The sequence below is a fragment of the Galeopterus variegatus genome, unplaced genomic scaffold (assembly GCF_000696425.1).
Source record: "Galeopterus variegatus unplaced genomic scaffold, G_variegatus-3.0.2 Scaffold229, whole genome shotgun sequence".
In the NCBI taxonomy this organism is placed as follows: domain Eukaryota; kingdom Metazoa; phylum Chordata; class Mammalia; order Dermoptera; family Cynocephalidae; genus Galeopterus; species Galeopterus variegatus.
The window spans coordinates 118,665-139,445 of NW_007726340.1; the positions used below are offsets into that span (position 1 = coordinate 118,665).

Sequence of the window (20,781 nt, forward strand, 5' to 3'; positions counted from 1 at the left end):
CGACCAATGAGTGAGCCCGCCATGCCACCCGCCCCGCCCCTGCCGGCCAGACAATGGGGCGGACAAGGCCCCTGGACGGCTAGCCTTGCGAAGGACGCCCGTCGAGCATGCGCCGCGGCGCGGCGTCTGCCGGGACTCGTAGTCCGCGAGCCGGGCTCCAGCGTGGACGGCGGGGCGCGCGCTTCGAGGGGCTTGGCGCGTGTTCCCGGGCTTAGAAAAGGCTTTTTCTTCCCCCAAACCAGCGGGCAATGTGCACAGTCACGTAATGGGACAGCCCTGTCCCGAAAGCCAGAAGAGCTCTGAGTGGGACAACTCCCTGGCCCCGGCGAGCCTTGATTTCCCCATTTACGGCATTGGCCTGACGATTGGCAACTTTATATTTTACCAGTTTCACGGGACATCGCTTTGTTCCCCGTTGTGCCGTAGCACCTCCCGCCGCCATGCTTTCGCCTTGGCTGTGTGGTCAGTCAGGAATTCCCTCTCAGCCCACAGTCCCGGGGGAACTCCTACGCATCCTTCAGGACCCACAGCGGAAGGCTCTGTCACAGAACAGAGGAGTCTTATGAATGGCATCAGCCAAAGAAAGAGACGGGGGCCCTTCCGCAAGAGGTGGCAGTTGGGACTGTCCTGAGACTGGATTTGAGCTTTTCTGAGGCGGGGGAAGGGCCTCCCCTACACAGGGACGAGTGTGTAAACAAAGGGGCGCCCCGCCCCCACTCTTTAAGGGACCTTCTGCCTGTCTCCACCCACCTCCAAGGCCTCTTTTCTCATCTGGACAATGGCCTCCAGCCTGAGCCTTTCTTTCCAGGCTGAAGATAGGCGGCTGCCTTGGGTTCAGGGCTGGCTGAGGTCCCAGAAGCTTAGGTGGGGCAGGCAGGCCAGGCCCCAACCCCACCAGCTGTGTCAGGGGAGGAGAGGCGTCCCTCTGACCCCAAGGCAGCTGCCAAGCAACAGGGACCTGACTGCCCTCTCCATCCACGCCTAGCATTGCTCAGCCCTTCCAGAGTTGGGAGAGGAGGCGGGGCTGCAGCAGAAAGAGAGGCGGGTGGAGGTGCCAGGAGGTGCGAGGTGGGAAGATGGTGTCAGCAACGTTTAAGAGTGCCCACTGTGTGGCGGGCACTATTCAAAGCCACTTTCCTGGTTTCAATTGATTTAATGCTCTTGACGGTTCTGTGAGGGAAGCAACATTATCTCATTTTTTTTTTTTTTTTTTTTTAAAAAGATGACCGGTAAGGGGATCTTAACCCTTGACTTGGTGTTGTGAGCACCACGCTCACCCAGTGAGCAAACCGGCCATCCCTATATGGGATCCGAACCTGTGGCCTTGGTGTTGTCAGCACCGCACTCTCCCGAGTGAGCCACGGGCCGGCCCCATCATTATCTCAGTTTTACAGATGAGGAAATGAGACGCAGATGAGAAAGGCAAGGTCTTTGGTGGAGGGCACAGCTGGCTGGATTGAGGAGGATCAGAACCCTCTGGCCACTGTCCACCCTTTGCTCAGCTTAGGCAGCTCAGAGGCCTGGGTTCTGGTCCCTGCCCCACCACCTGGCCTCACACAGTGAAGTGTTGGGATGTTAATTCACATTCCTACTTCACCATTTAGAAGCTGCGTGACCTGGAGCAAGTTACCTTATGCTTTCTGTGCCTCAGTTTCCTCACCTGTAAAAATGGTGATAATACTGATACTTACCTCAAGGAGTTGTGAAGATCAAATGGATTAATGCTTGTAAAGTCCTTCGAACATGCTGGGCAGATAGAAAGAGCCATGGAAATGTTAGCTGTTATTATGGTTCTTGTTAATCTCTGTCTGTGTTCTTCCCCTCTAACACTCTGAGCAAGTCCCTGCCCTTCGTCGGTCTCCATTTTGAAATGGGACTTGGTCATCAGGCAATAAGCAGCCATGCCTACCCCCAACACCCCAGCTCACAGTCATCAGGGGAGGAGGCAGGAGAGTAGAGCTGAGTGACGACCACAACCACCCATAGTCCCCTGCACTGTAATGGGGGATGCACGAGGGCTGTGGGAGCCCAGAAGAGGTATCTGGCATAGAGTAGGTGTCCTGGCAGGGAGAGGACAATTCAAGCTGGGCTGGAATGGGTGAAGAATTGACCAGGTAGAGGGGGCTGGGGGATAAGCAGGGATGAGTCCCATGACAAGCAGGGGTTCTCGAAGTGTCAGAACCCCCCCCATATTTAACAATGCAGATCCTAAGTCTCCCAAATGTAAATGTCTGTGGAGTGCAGCCCCAGAATCTGGATTTTAAAACAGCCCCTTTCTCAAATGATTCTGAGGCCCAGCCTTGCCCCATCCGATTAAGAGGGTTTAAATGGGTACACTGAGATACAAATGGGTAAAAAACTGAGGCCTGTGTAGCCTACAGCCGTCAAAAAATTTTTTTAATTAAAAAAATAAAAATAAACTGAGGCCTTGGCAGGCAGGGTTCAGGAATGGCATTGGGGAAGGCACTATCTCCCAGGCTGGGAGGATCTGGAGCACTAATGACTGTTTGTCCCCTCCCCAGCGAGTCAGGGCAGCCCAGACCGTGATTACCATGGCGGCCCTAGAGGACAGGGCCAGGCTGCCAGGCCAAGTCAGCTCATTACTTGAAGCCAGAAACTGAGGCTCAGGGGCACCTAGGCAAGGACATGAACACAGGGTCCTCAGTAATCTCAAGCACCCCCAATCTCAGGAGGGCGCCTGAGTCAGCAGCACTGCAAAGGAAAGCTGGTTTCTCCTTCAGCCTCCCAACCTCACGCCAGGGACAGGCTACTGCCTTCTTGGCATTTCCTGGGTGGGGTGGCCCCTCCCTCTTCCTTTCTAGGCCACCCCACGGTTCTGGCCCAGTTCTGGGATGGGACCCAGGTTTGGCTTAAAATCCCAAGACATCCCCTTGCTAGCTGGGTAACCTCACCCTGGGCCTGTTTCCTAATCTGTAAAATGTAATAAGGACTAAATGAGATGATTCGAAACAGTAATTGTGTACAGTGCCTAGTGAACCAGCTGTTTTTAGGACTATCACTCCAGGACGCTCTGGCCCCCTCACCATTTCTTAAACATCTGAGGCAAGTTCTTGCCTCAGGACCTTTGCACTTGCTGTTTCCTTGCCTAGAACATTCTACCCCCAGGTCTCCACTTAGCCAAATCCCTCACCTCCTTTCGGTTTGACGTAAATGGCACTTGCTCAAGGAAACCTCCTTGACCTCTCTGTTTAAAATTGCAGCCCTCGGGCTGGCCAGGTGGCGCACTGCTACAGTGCGCCACTTGGGAGCGCGGCGACGCTCCCGCCGAGGGTTTGGATCCCACATACAGACCGGCCGCGCACTGGCTGAGCGAGGTGCGGGCGCAACACCGAGGGTTGCGATCCTGTTGCCGGTCCCAGTCCGGTATGGGCGCGACACTGAGGGTTGCGATCTGTTGCCGGTCACGAAAAAAGACAAAAAGGAAAAAAAAAAAAAATTGCAGCCCTCCTCACACTCCTACCGCCCTCCCCTGCCCGGTTCCTCTGACTACCTCTTCTCACCCACCACCTACTTGACTGCTTCATGTGTATACTGCTTGTCTCTCCAACTTGAAGATGAGCTCCTTGAGGGCTGGGTTTTTAATGCCATTGTTCATCACTGTGTCCCCAGTGCCTAGAACAGTGTCTGGCACATAGTAGATGCTCAGCACATTTTTTAAAATAGATTTTTTTAAAAAGATCTTAAGCAGATATGACAAAACGTTAATGTGTCGGTTGTGGGTGCCTGTGTGGCTTCTCTGTTATTTTAAGTATTTTTCAGTGTGCTTGAAATATTTCATTTAAAATAATACAACAAAAATACAACAGAAGTAACAATAATCCACACTGTTTGAGTCGAGTCCACAGGCAGTGGTGGTTGATAGGATGTGGGTGGGCAGGTAGGTGAATAGGGGTGTCCCTGAGCCAGACTGGCACATGTTGAGGGTGTCCTCAGAAAGAGGCACCCCCAAAATGCTATATCTGTGCTTTATCTCCTTGAGTCCTCCCTCATAGATACAAGGATGATCCCATTTTACAGACAGTAAACAGAAGCTAAAGCTAGAGAAGTGACTTGCGCAAGGTCATTTGGTCACTTCCCTGCAGAGGGAAGGAGGGAAAGATGTGGTGATCCCAGGGGAGTGATAAGGGGGTAAGCCCCAAGGGGAGGCAGAGTAGGGGGGCAGCAAGGGAGTGGGAGGAAAACCAGAAGATCCTGGCTGAAGGAGGTGGGCCCTGTCATCCAGGAGCTGGCTCAGATCCCAGCCTAGGCCATGACCCTCCTTGAGCTGCCCAAACCACAAATGCAGCTTCTTCCTGGTGGCCTGAGAATTCCTGGGGTAAATGCCAGGCTGTGGACGGGGGAGGTGGGGCCTAGGGTGGAAGGAGAGAGATGAAGGAGAAAGAGGAGTTGAGGGGCTGACTGGGACTCCAGGACAGGGGTCAGTGGGCCAGCCCAAGCCAGGGGGAAGGAGTGAACACCTCATCCTGCATGGTATGCCAAATGAAGTTGGCTGTAAGGGCCGGAGTTCTTTAGGCCCAGAAGAGAGAGGGCAGTTGATTTGGGGCCTCATCAATCCACAGAGAGTGAGTAGTGTTCTATGCCTCAGTGAAAAGACCAGGCAGGCAGGGGGAGTGTTGGGGCTAACCAACTCTGTCCTCATTTTACAAAGGAGGAAACTGAGGCTCAAAAAAGTGACCTGCCCAAGGTCACAGGTGAATAATACATGGGTAACTGGATCTCCAGAGGCAATACTCTCAGCCCTGACACTTGACTTGAGCCTGGATTCCGAGCTGTGCTTTTCTTGGTTCGTGATGGGCTATAGGACCTGGGAACTTGGGTGCACCTGCCTCCCGCAGGGAGTGTTAGGTTTGAGGCTCTGGGGGCTGGGCATGTGGGCACTGCCATAGGCCTGTTGGAAGGTGGGGGCTCTGTGCTTCATTCCTCTGTGGGCCCCAAGTTCTAATCTTGCTTCTGCAATTTCACCTCTCTGAGCTTCAGCTTTCTGTTCTGTAAAATGGGGCCCAATATTGCTACCATTTATTAACAGAGTACTTAGTCTGTGCCAGACACCAGGGTCATTCCTTTAGTCCTATGCCCACTTTACAAAGGAAGAAACTGAGGCCAGAAGAGGATAAGTAATTTGCCCAAAGTCACACAGCTAATACACTGCAGAGTCAGGATTTGAACCCAGGCCCCAAATGAAGTCTTAGAGATTGCAGTGAAAATTAAATAAGACAATAAGTAACGGGCCTCACTTGCAGTGACACTGAGTAAAGGAAAAGGTGGAAGTTAGGTCACAGTCTCCCAGCCAGGAATGGAAGAACCAAGACCACACAATACACTCTGGGCTGTGCTGAGGAAAACCCAGCACAGCCCAGAGTGTACAGAAGGTCCGGGGGAGCCTAGAGGCAACCCTGAGGAGCATGGTGGGGGCTAGAGAAGGTGACTTTGAGCAGAGCTGCCTGAGGAAGAGGAACTGGAACATGCAAAGGCACATAGGGGTTCCCCAAGGAGTTAGGGCCAAAAGAGGTAGAGTGTGGGGCCCTGGCTGGGAGCTCTGCCCACAGTTCTGCAGGTGGGCTTGAGGGGCACCTGATGGCATCTGGACCTCTGCTTGTCCCTCAGATCCCAGTGCCCCTCCACACCCACTAACCCTGAGGGATCTGAGTAGGGCAGAAGCAGTGGAGAACCTAAGCTCTTGCTTCTGGGTAGCCTCCAGCAAGTTCTGGGGCCTCAGGGGAACTCAGTTCCCCATCCGAACCAAGGGACAGGTGTCCCTTGCCTCCACTCTGAAGCACTACCGCTCAGGCTCTGCTGCCACACTGTGGACACAGGGGGATCTGCAGCAATGAGCACCCAACACCTAGCTGGACCTCAGCCCTGACGTGGCCCCAGGGCTTCACTCCCCCCCATACACGTGGGGTCCCAACTCATAGGTTTCGAACCCCTTGGTCTCTTGCCAAAGCAGTAGCTTTCTCACTGAGTTTGACCTCAACACAGCAGCCTATGGGATCCTAAGTCTGATCACATCCCTCCTCTGCTCAAAAACCCCCCATGGGAACCCAGTGGTATGATAGAGCCACATGCAAGAGCCAAATGTCAAATTTTCAGGAACTTTTGTGAGCCAGTTGTTAAACACAGTCATTATTATAAATTAAGTTGTATAAGATTAAAATGATGAGAGCTGCATGGAGAGCTAAAAAAATTAAAATTATATTTTAAACTAAGGTAATACTCGACACTAAGCATTTTCTACTTATTTTACTACACGTTACTATTATCTATACTCTGTAAGTTAATTCCACCTATTCTATCTGCATGTTGGCAACGCTGTATAATGGTGTGCTGCTGCACATCTCTTCACAACTCCATGCTCAGTGACCTTACAGACAGCCTGAAATCAGCCATGATGGGTGTATTTACACCATGGAAATTAGCAAACACCACAGATCGGGCTTGATTTATTGATTTTCTAGACCAGTGCCATCCAATAGAAAAATAATGCAAGCCACATGTAATTTTAAATTCTCAAGTAGCCAGACTTAAAGTAACAGGAAAACAGGGAAGATTAATTTAAATAGCATATTTTATTTAACCCAGTATGTCCAAAATAGTATTTCAACACGTATAGTATCAATATAAAATTACTAAATGATATATTTTACATTCTTTCTGCATACTAACTTCAAATTCTGGCGTATATTTTACACTTAAAGCACATCTCCATTCAAACTAGTCCTATTTCAAGAACTCAACAGCCAAAGTGTCTAGTGGCTATGTATTGGACAGCACAGGTCTAGATTAAAGAAAGCAATGGAGAAAAAAATGAATGATTCAGATTAAATTTAAAAGTAGTGCCGAGGTTGAGAAATTTCAATCAACATAATTTGTGTGAGGATGAAAAATCAGTAGGTAATATATCATAGTTAGTGACAATATACTTACTGGAAAAAGTGCAGTGTAGTAGGCCGAACAGTGTCCCCGAAATATAAGGTCTTAATCCCTGAAACCTGTAAATGTTACCTCACAAGGAAAAAGGATCTTTGCAAATATGAATAAAGATCTCTACACGCACATCTTGGGCCAGGTAGCAGGGAAAAAAAATTCTCTACATTGGGAGGTTACTTTGAATTATCCAGGTGGGCCCTAAATCTAATGACAAATGTCCTATCAAGAGAGATGTACGGGCCGGCCCTGTGGCTCACTCGGGAGAGTGCGGTGCTGATAACACCAAGGCCACGGGTTCGGATCCCATATAGGGATGGCCGGTTTGCTCACTGGGTGAGCCTGGTGCTGACAACACCAAGTCAAGGGTTAAGATCCCCTTACCGGTCATCTTTTTTTTAAAAAAAAAAAAGAGAGAGAGATGTAGAAGGCCAGGCTCAGTTGGTTAGAGCACAGCCTTATAACACCAAGGACACAGGTTCAGATCCCTGTACCAGCCAACCACCATAAAAAGAAAAAACAAAAAGAGAGGCAGAGGGAGATGTGGAACACATAGAAGAGGAGGCAATGTGACCACAGAGGCAGAGACTGGAGTTGTGGCTAAAAGTCAAGGGATGCTAACAGCCACCAGAGGCTGTTAGAGGGAAGAAACAGGTTTTCCACTGAGCCTCCAGAGGGAGTACGGCCCTGTTAACACCCTGATTTCAGTCCAATGATAGTGATTTTGGATCTCTGACCTCCAGAACTGTGATAGAATAAATTCTGTTATTTTAAGCCACCAAGTCTGTGATTTGTTTTAGCAGCCACAAAAAACTAACACAAGCAGGTAAATGCAACTCCCGTTGCCATCACGGTTGAATTACCAATTCTCAATTCTTTGAGAAACAATTGGCTATATGGAACATAAAGGATATTGTATATCTTATTATTTACAATTTATGTGCTATACTTCTTTTATATCAGTACAATTTATAATGAACTTACAGGTATGTGTGTATATGACATTATATACCAGGCCTGTTTATCTCCAGCACTGAGCTTGGCACAGAGTAGGACACTCAAATATTTTTTGAATAAATGAGTATGACTTTGGGCCAGTCCCTGACCTCTCTGGGTCTCACTTTACCTCTCCACACAACAGGGTTAGAAAAGAATGCAATGGGCTCCCAGGTGGGTAGGACTGCTGCCAGCTGTTGTCAGAGCACCTACTGTGTACAAGACTGGGCTGGGGGCAGGGGTTGATAGGACTCAGCACCTGACCTGGTGCCCAGGAGATGGCTGGGAACAGGCAGATTCAAGAAGTCACTCATAGGGCTCTGGAGACTACTCAGAGGATCATCATGTCACAGAGATGGAGTGCCACAGAGCCACTGTACAGAGACTGAAGCCAGTGACACGACAGGAACTGCTAGGGCCACAGCCCCCTCCTCTAAGCTCTTCCTATCCTGCACTCCTGCAGGGTGAAGGACCTCTTTTACCCAGGAGCTGGGAAGAGCCTAGGTCTTTTTCACAGCTACAAAAGAGGGTCCCTCCTAGCCCTTCACTGATCTCCTATCCCAAGCCCCAAGAGTTAGGGGCCTGGGCATGGAATAGGGGTTACCCACCTCTACCATATACAGTCTGGATGACATTTGGCAAGTAATTTTCCCGTCAGCTCCAGTATCTCCTCTCCAGGGGATCCAGGGTCCACTCTCTGCCCACCCCAGTGGCTACCCCTGTAGGCCCAGCTGGCCACAGACCATACAAAGGCTCTGGCTCCTCCTGGCAATCTGAATCCTAGCCAGTCACCTGCCCCCCTCTGAACTCTTTTCTGTTAAATGATCAGTTAAGAAGCTTGTCCAGGTTTCCACAGCAAGAATTTGGCCAAGCAGACTGGCTCTCAGCACTGGAATAGAGTGAGGGAGACTCCAGACAGAAGCACTGTGCCAGGCCCCAGGAGCCAGACCTGGGATCTGGAGGGAATAAAAGCTTTTTGGACCCTGCCATCAACCCACCCAAAAAATGTCTGCTTCACACCTGTATCCATATCCCATACTCTATTGTGAGCATCTTGAAAGCAGAGATCAGAAAAAGTTGCTCACCACTATGGTCCCAATGAGGTGTTGGCCAGCATATAGTGGGAACTCAACAATTTTTTTAATGAGAAAAACCACTTGCACATCTCTACAAAAGCCAGGTTCTCCTTGCCTTTGTGCAGTTTCCCCTTTCACTGGCACGCAGCCTTTCTGTGATTACACTGAGGAAGAGGGGCTTCCAAAACTCAGCAGGGTGTGATCCCTGGGCACCTGGATGCCATGGCTTATGAAGTCCATCCTCCTTGGAGTGGGAGAGAAGGCAGTGGACAGAGGGAAAATCCACCTTGGCCATCAGCCCAAGGCTGGGCACATAGGAGGCCTAGTGTCAGCAACCTGTTGTCTCCTCTAGGGCCCTGGTAGGCAATGAGCTCTGCCTCCCCAACCCCTGTTCAAAGATTAAGAAAATAAAGGGATTAAGAAAGTACCAAAGGCAAGCCCTCTCTTATGACAGCATCAGACAACTGTTTCAAAATATATTAGATTTGGTTTTTATTGTAGAGCACACATATCAGGGCAAAGTGCTGAACACACAACTACAAATCATTTTTGGGAAAAAAGCTGTAAAAAAAATAAAACTGCAACTGCTTTAGTTACGCAGTCCCAACTTGAGGAATCCACGCTGGCAAAGGAGTTCTGGCCCCTGAGAAGGGCTTCTTGATGGTGGCTGCCCCAGACTTGTGCAGCCTCCGAGGCCTCCAGCCTGGGCCTCTATACACAAAGCCCCCTGGAGCGGTGGTAGCCTGGTTGCCGAGAGGGGCTCTACTTTCGGCAGGCCCAGGTCCTGGCCTGGCTGGCAAGAAGACATTCCTAATTAATCTAGATCAGCAAAACTTGCAGCCTTCCAGGATCTGAGTGGGAAACTTGCCAAAGACTTTGCCTTTTTTTCCTTTTATTATTATGATTTTTTTAAAGCCTCTTCCCCAGCTCCCATGCCCCTGGGGCAGAGAGGAGGCACCAACCCAGTCTGCAGGCCTGAGCTCTGGCCCTGGATGCATGCTACAGGCGGACAGAGGGGGCGGGCACCTTCCTAGAGGGGTGACATGGGGAGAAGGCCCAGTCTGGTCAATGTAGGAGAAAGGAAAGGGAAAGGAAAAAGCCAGGAAACTGAAGGAAAAATAAAAACTCAAAACAAAAGAAAACAATAACCCTACCACACACCACAAAATTTTCCATACCTCAAATGCTAGATTTGGAAGGACACCAGTCCCTCTAGGTAGAAATGGCTAAAGCTGACCCAACAGAGCAAGTCTAACTGTTCCATACAATCACACGCATATGCTTGAAAGGAGCAACCCAGCAAAGAGGCATGCTCTTGGCAAGAGAAGTCAGGACCACTGTGCTAGCCCCTTGGCAGCCTAAGGAACTGTGGGCAGAGCAGGCCAGTGGGCATGAAGGAAGCCTTAGCAATAGCTTTGGAGTGGCAGGGGCTGGCATTGTTTAAGCCTCTGCCCAGCCAACCTGAACGACTCTGATGCAGGAGGAAGAAAGGGTGTTGTATGAGCTTCCAGGGCCTGGGGAGCAGGTGAGAGGTGGAGGACAGCAGGCTCCATGCACAGCTGGTAGGGCTCCAAGAGACCTCAACCAAGCACTGACATCAGTGGAGGAAGGGTGGGCAGGAGATTGAACTTTGTTTAGAACACTGCAAAGATTGACATTTAAAGCAAAACAAGAATTTCTTAACCAAAACATTTTGTTGCTTTTAAATAAACCCAGCCTGACACAGCCCCACCTTAAGACAGCTGCCCCCACACCTCTACTGGCCACTCCAGTGTGAGTTTCTGTCCCCTACAAACACCAACAGCTTTTCCATCCAGGAGGAAAACCAAAAACATGAGAAGCCAGGTCCTGGCCAATTCTGTTCTTCAGCTTCAACAGGCAACAGACCAAGGAAAAAATATATAGGATAAAAAAAAAAACAAAAACAAACAAACAAAAAACCCAAAAATGAAACAAAAAACAAACAAAAACAAAACCCTCAAAACAAAAGAAGGGGCAGCTACATGAGGATTAGCCAGAGGTCCCAGGAGGGTGGCGGGCAGGCCTCAGTGCCTCCGCATCTTCACCTTTCGGGCAGGGCTGCCTGCCGCCTCCGAGCAGTCCTCCGCAGACTCGTAGGACTTGCGCCAGTAGTTCTCAGAGCTGAAGCTACCCCGCCGCCGGTGTGTGGGTAGTAGCACTGAGCGCCGGTTCTCTTCCTTGTCCATCTCCAGGATACGGGGCCTGCAAGGAAAGGGAGAGGGGTGTCATCTGGGAGGTTAACAGGAGGGACCTGGCCTCACCACCTCTCCCTTGAGCCTGATGTCACAGTTCCTCGTCCTTGGGCTGGGTCACTACAGCCCAGTGGTTCTCAAACGATAGTATTGCCAGATGTACTGGCATTAGAGGTTCTTCTCCACTAAGTGGCAGTGGCCACCCCTAGTCTTTGGGACATTTCTCAATTACCTGGTGGGGTCTGCTTGACTCTTGAGTCTGGTACCCCAGGATGCTGCAAAGGCTGCTGGACAGAAGGGGGCCTTCCCTATCACAGCCTTGAGATCCTGCCGTATACCTCTACTTCCCAACTCTCCCCACTTTCTACTCCCGTCCCCAATACCCCCTTCTCTGCCAACCTCACTAGCCCCTGAAGCCACCAAACTCTTTTCTGGCTCAGAGGCTCAGTCCATACAGCACTTCCTGCACGGAACGCCCTTCCCGTACGTCTCCCTCACCCTTTTGGTCTCAGCTTAAACATTACCTCCCCACGGGCCGACCCGGTGGTGCACTGGATAGTGCGCCGCTTGGGAAGCGCGGCGGCGCTCCCGCCCGAGGGTTCGGATCCCACATACAGACCGGTTCCCGCTCACTGGCTGAGCGAGGCGCGGGAGCAACACCAAGGGTTGCGATCCCGTTGCCGGTCCCCGGTCCGGTACGGGGGCAACACTGAGGGTTGCGATCCGTTGCCGGACACGGAAAAAGACAAAAAAAAAAAAAAACATTACCTCCCCATCTCTTCTGAAATACGTCCCTGGTCTATTATTTTCCAAGTTCCAAGATTCCTTCCTAACATCTAAGTATCAACCCATCAGAGTATTTGTCTGGGTTTAACTGAATAATGAAAGTCATGGGAAGGCTACCATACATGTCCATTTGTCAGAGTCTCTGCCCGACCCCTTCTCTCTGGGATTACAGGCAGCTGGCTAAAAGTAAGAAGGGAATGCCACCAATGCCACCAACCCAGAGGAACTAGACATAAGGCTCTGAAAAGGTGGGCAATCCCAGGCTCCTAACCAGCCTACCCCCCAGGCTTCCCCACCCATTTCACCCTCCGGCCAGGACATGGGGCTGCTGTGCTGGCTTTTGTTGAGGGTCCTAAGCTGAGTACCTGTGAGCAGCATCAGGGTCTGCTTTGCGGTGGGACCGCTTGGGTTTCAGAGCAGGGTCCCTATTGTTTCCTGACAGGCGATCTGAAGCATAGCTGGGTGGTAACATGGAGCCGCTCAGGGACTTTGTTTCCAACCGGGGTGCATCTAATCTCGTCCTGCAGAGGAAACATACATGGGATCACCAACGGGCCTCTGGTCAGGATGTGGGCCCCATCAGACCAATTCTCTCTCTGGCCAAGCCAAGTAGAGGCCAGCTGGGCCTAGAAGCCAGCAGTCTCTGCACTGTGCTTCAGTGGTACAACTAGAGATTGGTCTAGCTGATGTCCAAAGACCCTCCTTTTCAGTCAGGCTTAGGAGTAGAGAACAGGAACACTTCTGTTTGGAGGCCTCCAATAACAGGAATCTGCTGCCCTAGGGAAAGACCCCTGGGCTTGCTCTCAGCTGAACAAGGTAGCCCCACCTCATTCCACGGGGGCATCTACTCCACTTGTCAGAGGACTGAGAGCCCCACTGGTGGGTACCAACACATTAACAGATGCCTTCATCCTTGCCAAAATACCAACACAGGAAGGATCCCTGGGTCCAGGCCTGTAGCAGGGCTAGAGGGAAACAGAACCAGAGCTACTCTACTTTCTCACTGTGCAGACAGGGATACTGAGGCTCAAACTGAGGTGGAGGGTAAGGAGGGAAACCCAGGCCTATTCCATAATCATGAGCTTGGCTCTGATCCCACCACAGCCACCTGCCAGCTTCTGCTCATTCAAGGATGCTAACCAGGCAAAGGCCAGAGAGCTTTTGAGGGCAAAGTCCCTACCCACCACTGGGTGCAAGTTTCAAGGAACACATCACCTAGTAAAGGGAAAACATGCAAGTACAGACAAGGGAGCGGGGGTGGGGGGAATGGAGGAGCTGGGGAGATAGTTTGGGACAGTGATCCGAGGCCTTTATAAAGCCAGACCAGAAGAAGCTGGCCTGTGAAACTTCAAAGAAGCCCTGATGCTTCCTGTATGGTACAGAGAAGGCTGGCAAGTCAGGCAGGTGGGAGCAAGGGGAAGAAGAGAGGCCTGTGTAACAGAGTGGGTGGGGAATAATGGGGGCACAGCTGGCAGAAGGCCCTGAGGGCACCCTTTCCAGAGCCTGCTGGGCACAAAGAAGTAACTTGTTTCTGAAGAAGTGGGGGCTACAGTCAGAGCAGGACTCAAAGGACACTGCTCACAAGGATGCTGAAGGGAAGAGAGCAGGAGGAAAAATCCAAGAGCTGCCTTCGACTAGCCTACTTGGTGCTTTCGGTAACAACTGTCTCTGATTCTCACAGCTCCCCCATTCCCCATGGCTTCTGCCACCACCCTCCTGCTCTAAATAGACGGGAAAAACTGGCTCAGAAAGGCTATAATGCATCCTGGAAGTGGTGGGAGAAAGGCTAAAGCCTCAGTGAGGCTTCAAGCCTGATAGGCAGGAGCCACTCTGAACCTAGGCAGGGGTCTCTCTCCTGAGGCCAGCAGGGGGGGGGTCTCCTTCCTTCTAGCGGGGAACCAATGTCCTGATGCCCTCAGGCCCAAACTGATTGGTGGGCGGGCAGGCAGGCATGGCAGCCATCCCTGCCTCTTTGCTTTGACCTCATAGATGGGGAGGCCAGAGGGGCCCAGCTGCACCAACTGGCCCACCAGTTTCAGCCTCCTCTCTGGGCTGCTCCATGCTCAGGGAAGGAGGACCTAGCAGCAAAAGAAGGAAGATCTAGTCCTGGTGCTGCCACTCAGAGTCTAGGCTAGCCACCATGCTTCTTCAGGCCTTACTTTCCCCTTATGAGCAAAGGAAGGAGAAATGTGACTGACTCTAAAGCTTTTTTCAGTTCAGAGGATCTAGGAATCAAAGACAAGTTGCCTCCTTCAAGGCTAGGATTCTTTGGGTAGAGCTGATACTGGGCAAGACCCAGACTTGCAGATGTAAATTAGAATCCCCTGAGCCCTGATGACCTCTCCACTAGGCCTCAAACCCCTGAGTTGAGAGGTCCAGGTGACAGAGATCAGACCAAACGAGGTGCTGTTTATTAAGCTTGACTTACAGAACTCCAAGGGTCTGTAGCCTCCTGGAGGAAAGTCCCTCCTCTGGCACCCATAGAGCTAAGAACTTGTAGATGCCAGGAACCCATGCTCAGAGCAGGAAGGCCTCCAGGTGCCCAAAAGCTCCAGTGAAGCCCTGGTGGAGCACTCTAAAGTTGTTTCCTCAGGTGACTGACAAATGGCAAGAGAAGAACAGAGCCATCAAGATGACAGCTTGTGCCTCAATTAAAAGGCAACCAAGGGTTGGCTGGTTGGCTCAGTTGGTTAGAGTGTGGTGCTGATAAATAACACCAAGGTCCAGTGTTTGATACCTGTACTGGCCAGCTGCCCCCCCCTCCCCCAAAAGGGCAACCAACTACCATGGAGCAGGCCAGGCCCCTCAGGGTTTAGCAGAGAGCCACAAATTTGGAGTTAGAAGGCCCAGTTCTAGTAGTAGGGTCTGGACCTGGGCCTCCTCAGGTGACAAGAGAAACAAAGAGATACCTTACAGTCTGAGTCAGTATCTAGGGGTCAGAGCAAAGCACTCCAGGTACGTGAAGTAAGGGTTAACCAGCAAGCCACCACCCCCAGAGGGGTCACCCAAGGCATCAGGTCAAAGCAGAGATTGGGTGGGTACAAGTACAGGTGAGGCCTTAAGGGAGGATGACCGCAGCATTAATGTAATGCACAGACACATGAACTAAGGGAAGAGAGGGAGTTGGCTTTGTCACTCATGCAACCCTCCAGAGTAGCTGCTGGGGGAAGAGTATTCCCACTGTGAGGGTAGGGAGCAAGACCAAATCAGAGAGCAACTCACTGACCTGGGTCACACAGCTACCACCTCGTGATGGCCTCTAAAGCACAGGGGGGCTCTCTTCACTGCAGCAGAGCACAGGACCACCGTTTCTGGGAGATGAGGAACCAGCCTGCTTTCAGGCCACAGTGACCCTGGAGGGAGCGTGGCTCCCTGGCCCACTGCCAACTGCTATCCCAACTTCTGGCTCCATCCTCACTAAGCAACCTGTGCTCCAAGGCCTGGCCTTCCAATGGAGTGAGAAGACAGGGACCAGTGAGGTAGGTCTAAGCACACACACACACCCTTTTATTTTTTTGCACCTGGCCAGTATGGGGATCCAAACCCCTGACCTTGGTGTTATAACACCGTGCTCTAACCAAGTGAGCTAACCAGCTAGTTTCCCCTTGTCTATTTAGTAACCTGGGCCCTTAGGTCTAGGTCTAAGCTCCAGCACCGTTAAATATCAGACTCCCACAAAGCCCAGACTTGTACCCTACTGTCTCTCCTACAATAGTACTCATCCCCCTCCTGGGACCCCTCCACCCATCTTCCACTAACCTCCTTCCAACATCATGCTACTAACTCCTACCCTGTTCTCTCGCAGAGCAGTTCTGAGGTGTAGCAGCTTACTATGGTCAGAAGAACCTAAAAGAACATGAGGGGTAACTCCTAAAGAGGAGGCACCCCTACCACATAGTCCTGGGCTCCAAGCACATCTCCCCCATCCCCCAGGTCTGCAAGATACCCAGGTCCCACGGGAAGCGCCTCTCCAAATCATTCAACCTGGTTACCACCAATCATACTAAAGCATGTACCTGAGCCCCAGGAGCCAGGACTCCTACAGCATGTACCTGAGCCCCATGGATGCCAGCTGGACAACAGTGAGATTGCATTTGGAGAGAAAGCGGCAGAGCCAGACCAGAAGCCCAAGCCAACTACCTCCCCTGGTTGTCTCATTACCCCCATATTCCTTTGGTAGGTTGTAGACACATTACAATGGTTAGGCTGCCAAATGGACAGAGTACATGCATGTGGGCACCCACCTGCCAGACCAGAGAACAAATGTGGGCTAAATCCTGCCACAGGGGACAAGCGTCATGGAAGACAAAAGCAACACCAAGCTCAGTAGGGGCACTGCCTCAGGCCTGGCCAGGGTGAGGGAAACCAAGAGCTGCTCTGCTGGGGCAGAGCCCAGAGTGCACCCTGTTTCCATCCTACATGTATCCATACACTCAGCCTCACATTTGGGCAGCTCTGCTTTTGGGGAGGGTCTCCTCCTGACCCCTGGGACCCTTTGGCTCAAATAATCAAATAAGCCATTGAGCTCAGCCTCCTACAAACAATCTGTCACATGCAAATCCCTCACTCCACTGCTCACATGCCTCAACAGCTCATTTCTTCACACAGCATGAAGTCTTTTCTGTCTTAGTTTCCATCAAATGCTCTGCCCTACCTCTACTCTGTGTTCCAGGATAATAGACAACCTCAGAATTTTGGACTCCAAGCCTCTGTAAAGAGCATCTCTTGTGAGTGAACTATATCCACCCTTGAGCTCCTCCATGCCTGACTGAGGTCCAAGCATCCTAGACCACCTTCAGGTGGCAGTTCTCTGGAAAGCCTTCCTTGACCAGTCCCTGATGAGTTGCTAAACATCTGCCTTCTCCCAGAGGACAAACGGAATAAGAGTGCCCACACTAACCACATTCCTGGCACTAGCACACAGCCCAGAACACACCAGCCTTGGTTAACATTTGGCAAATGAATGTCTAGCTGCTTTTCCCAGCTTCAGACCACTCTGAGTTCAACTTGACCAAAAGCAAAGAAGCAGGCTATTTACACTGTCTTAAGCCACATTATCTGGTTAACTGGAGAGTGCTGACCTCAGGATTACAATTCTTGTAGGCAGACCCGATGCAGCCCTGGGGGCCTAGTGAAGAGCAAGGGATTAGGATGCCCTGCCACCAACTAGAAGGCCCTAAGAGCCTACAATCCATTTCATGAGGATCAAGTGTTGACCCAAGGCCTCTCTCCGTCCCTCATCTACAGAGGTCTCCTATACTTCCCTGCCTTCCAGCCTTTGAGTGTACCGTTACTGCCTGGCCAGCAGTTTCTAGCTCAGGAGTCAGATCTATCAAGCCTGCCCTGACCCTCCCCCTAGGCTGGATGTAATTGTTTTTGTTTTTGCTGGACCCCCAGGGGATACACTCTGCTTTTACACCAGTGTTCATTTAGCTTTATGTTGTAATGACATGCAAAGTGCAAACCTATTATATATGAAACACAAGGGAGTATTAAGTTTCCTGTGGTGTCTACCTCTGGTGTTTTTGACCATAGTAGATACTTGATATTTCCAAGTCAGAAGTCCCTGCTCAAAGATCATTCCAAACTAGCTGGATGACCTGAGGCAACTCAATTCCTACCTGAGCCCCTTTCCAAACGGAGTTCTCACATCCCTCTCAGGGTTAACGCGTGGATGTTTGGCAAAAGACAGCTAGCAAGGTCCTCCAGGAAGAGCAACACAGGGTACACACCAGGGAATCAGGAAAAAACTGGAACACCAACCCCCTCAGATGAACTGCTGCACCCTAGAAGTTGGTCAGCCTCTTGGTTATCTAACCAGTAATTCAAAACCTTAACCACACTACAAAAAAAGGTTAGGTCCAGCTTCCCTGCCAGGGTACCAATGACAAGAAGAGTTGCATGTTGGGCAGTCTGCCCTGGGTAGGCTGGCTGGGAGACAGCAACTTTCAGGGCAGATGGGGGAAGCTGAGGGGCCTCAAGGAGCTGAACAGCCTGCAGCTGCTGCCTCACTCCACTCTCTGCAGAGTAGCCCCCTCCATGCTTAAAACACTCTCACCAATCAGCTCTCTACTTGCACAGCAGAAGCAAGAAAGGTCTTCTCTATCAGAGCTCCAGTTTCTTAAAACTTAAAACATCCACCCCAATAACACACTGAGGGGGCAAGGGTGGGACCTGGGGAGCTCCATTCTGCAAACTACCACAGGACCACAAGACCCTGCACCAGGAGACCCAAGTTCAAGGTCTCACTCAACCATTTATTGATTGTGACCTCAAACACAATGTAACACCAAGCTGCAGCCTGAGGATTCCACTCCTGGGAAAGCTCTCAAAAGGTCAATTCCAGGGCTGGCCCGTGGCTCACTTGGGAGAGCATGATGCTGACAACACCAAGTCAAGGGTTAGGATCCCCTTACTGGTCATCTTTTTTTTTTTTTTTTTTTTAAAAAAAAAAAAGGTCAATTCCAACCTCCCAGTGAGAAAAAAAGGGTACCATGTGCATGAAGACTCAGCATCATTCATATTCAAAGCCACATTTTTTTTTTTTTTTGACCGGTAAGAGGATCGCAACCCTCGGCACGGTGCGGTCTGCACTACGCTCAGCCAGTGAGCCCACCTGCCATCCCTATATAGGATCCAGACCCGCGGCCTCGGTGCTACCAGTGCCAGGGTACCATGTGCATGAAGACTCAGCATCATTCATATTCAAAGCCACATTTTTTTTTTTTTTGACCGGTAAGAGGATCGCAACCCTCGGCACGGTGCGGTCTGCACTACGCTCAGCCAGTGAGCCCACCGGCCATCCCATCCCTATATAGGATCCAGACCCGCGGCCTCGGTGCTACCAGTGCCACACCCTCTGGAGTGAGTCACGAGGCCCACCCCAAAGCCACATTTTGTTGAACCAAAAAGCACTTGGCAAACAAAGTTTTTTTTAAAAAAGCACTTGGCTGCCGTCCACCCATTTCCTTCCATGAGACCCTTAGAAAGACGTTGTCAGCTCTGAGTGACTTGAGCCAGTGATAGAACCCTCAGGCCCTCCCTGGGCAGCTTGTACAATCTTTATCTGAACTTAAGAGAGGCAGGACTGGCTCCATTCCCTAAGCCTATGAGAAGCAGGGCCAGGCCCAATGCTTAGATTCAACCCACTGGACCCACTGGAACATGGCCTCACCAAGAGACATCAAATCAGCCAGGTACTCCCCAAGGCCACATCCTGCTGATCTGGGTAGTGCCTGGGACAGAATGCTCCCTTTTCAACTGGTCACAGCTTGTCGTCTTGCAAGAAAAGCCCTTGTAGCTACTCTGGAGCTGCTCCTCACCTGCCTGAATCATTCTCCATAAACTAACTGATGTCTCCTTTGGGTTGGGCCTGACACTAGGCCCCAGATGAACAGGGATCTCCTTGCCCTGACAGAACGCAGACTTGGAAATTCACAATGGCAAAATGTATGGGCTATGACAGTCTAAAAAGGGGTGTGTGTGCAATGAGAGGGTGACAGGTGTGTATATGCTTCCTGACTGTAAAATGGTCAACACTTGGGCCGGCCCGTGGCTCACTTGGGAGAGTGAGGTGCCGACAACACCAAGCCAAAGGTTAAGATCCCCTTATCGGTCATCTTTAAAAAAATAAATTAAAAATTTAAAAAAAGGTCAACACTTGAACCTTAAAGAATGTCTAGGTTAACCAACTTTCAGTGTGTATATATGTGTCATCTGGGGAATAGAGACATGGATCAAATAAACAACGTTAGATGGAAAGGCATTCTCAACAGAGGCCATACTGCCCCAAGAGCCCAGGAAACAAGTCTATGGACTACACTAGGAACCGGGGGTACTTTAAGATGAGGAGTAGAAGATGAAAGGAAAAACACTGAGAGGGGCCAGCCCGTGGCTCACTCGGGAGAGTGCGGTGCTGATAACACCAAGGCCACAGGTTCGGATCCCATATAGGGATGGCCGGTTAGCTCACCGGGTGAGTGTGGTGCTGACAACACCAAGTCAAGGGTTAAGATCCCCTTACTGGTCATCTTTTTAAAAAAAAAAAAAAAAGAAAAGAAAAACACTGAGAGACTAGGCTGGATAATGGGATTTTATTCTGTAGACAACAGAAACACCTGTGCCTCTCCGCTGGCCCCGTGGGTTGGATCCCTACAGCGGGGCACTTCCCCAACTCAGCTGCCTGGAGAAGCTTTGGGACATCTTCCCATCCCTCTCCAGCTCCGCTGCACCAAAGCTCTGTGCTTCTGCCTTTCAGCCCAGTCCCTAGATGGCTCCTAGGTCCACTCAAATCAGAAAGTCTAAGAACCTCAGTCACCCACAACAGCCATTCCTGAGGTTGATCACCGCTAGGGGCCAAGTTAGCCAAGAGCTTTCAGGGGAGCTGATTAATAAAGCAGATTCCTAACTATGCTGAGGAGAATCTTACTTACTCAGTCTAGGCAGCCAGTTATGGGAGCCACCATTCAAGAGTAAGGAAGCAGGTGGAAGACAGATCTGAGACTCCAGCTATGATCACCTCCAGCAAACATTCTCCAAGATAAGCTACTGTGAGAGGCTGGGAGGGAACACCTGGGAAATTCCTACTTTGGTTCTATATAACCCTAGGAGTTCCTCTCCAGGTCCCTGGCTGCAGTTGGACGTGCAGGTATATCCTGAGACGCAATGACTGAGGAAGAGAGGCCGTAAGAGTGCTATATTCTGGACTCCATTACTTCCGGATTCTGGGTTTTTTTTTTTTTTTTTTTTTTTTTTTTAAAGATGAC

At 50.7% G+C, this 20,781-nt stretch overlaps 1 protein-coding gene across 1 annotated transcript in view; it reads right to left on the reverse strand.

The window, feature by feature from the left end:
* Positions 1–9,484: 9,484 nt before the first annotated feature.
* ALKBH5 (alkB, alkylation repair homolog 5 (E. coli)) overlaps positions 9,485–20,781 on the reverse strand; it is a 24,664-nt gene continuing 13,367 nt past the window's right edge. Inside the window, exons 3-4 of the mRNA XM_008566219.1 lie at positions 12,382–12,537; positions 9,485–11,240 (exon numbers count right to left, since the gene is read on the reverse strand). Of these exons, the coding sequence (XP_008564441.1) occupies positions 11,063–11,240; positions 12,382–12,537 (334 nt within the window). The 3' untranslated portion in view covers positions 9,485–11,062. The remainder of the gene's footprint in view (positions 11,241–12,381; positions 12,538–20,781) is intronic.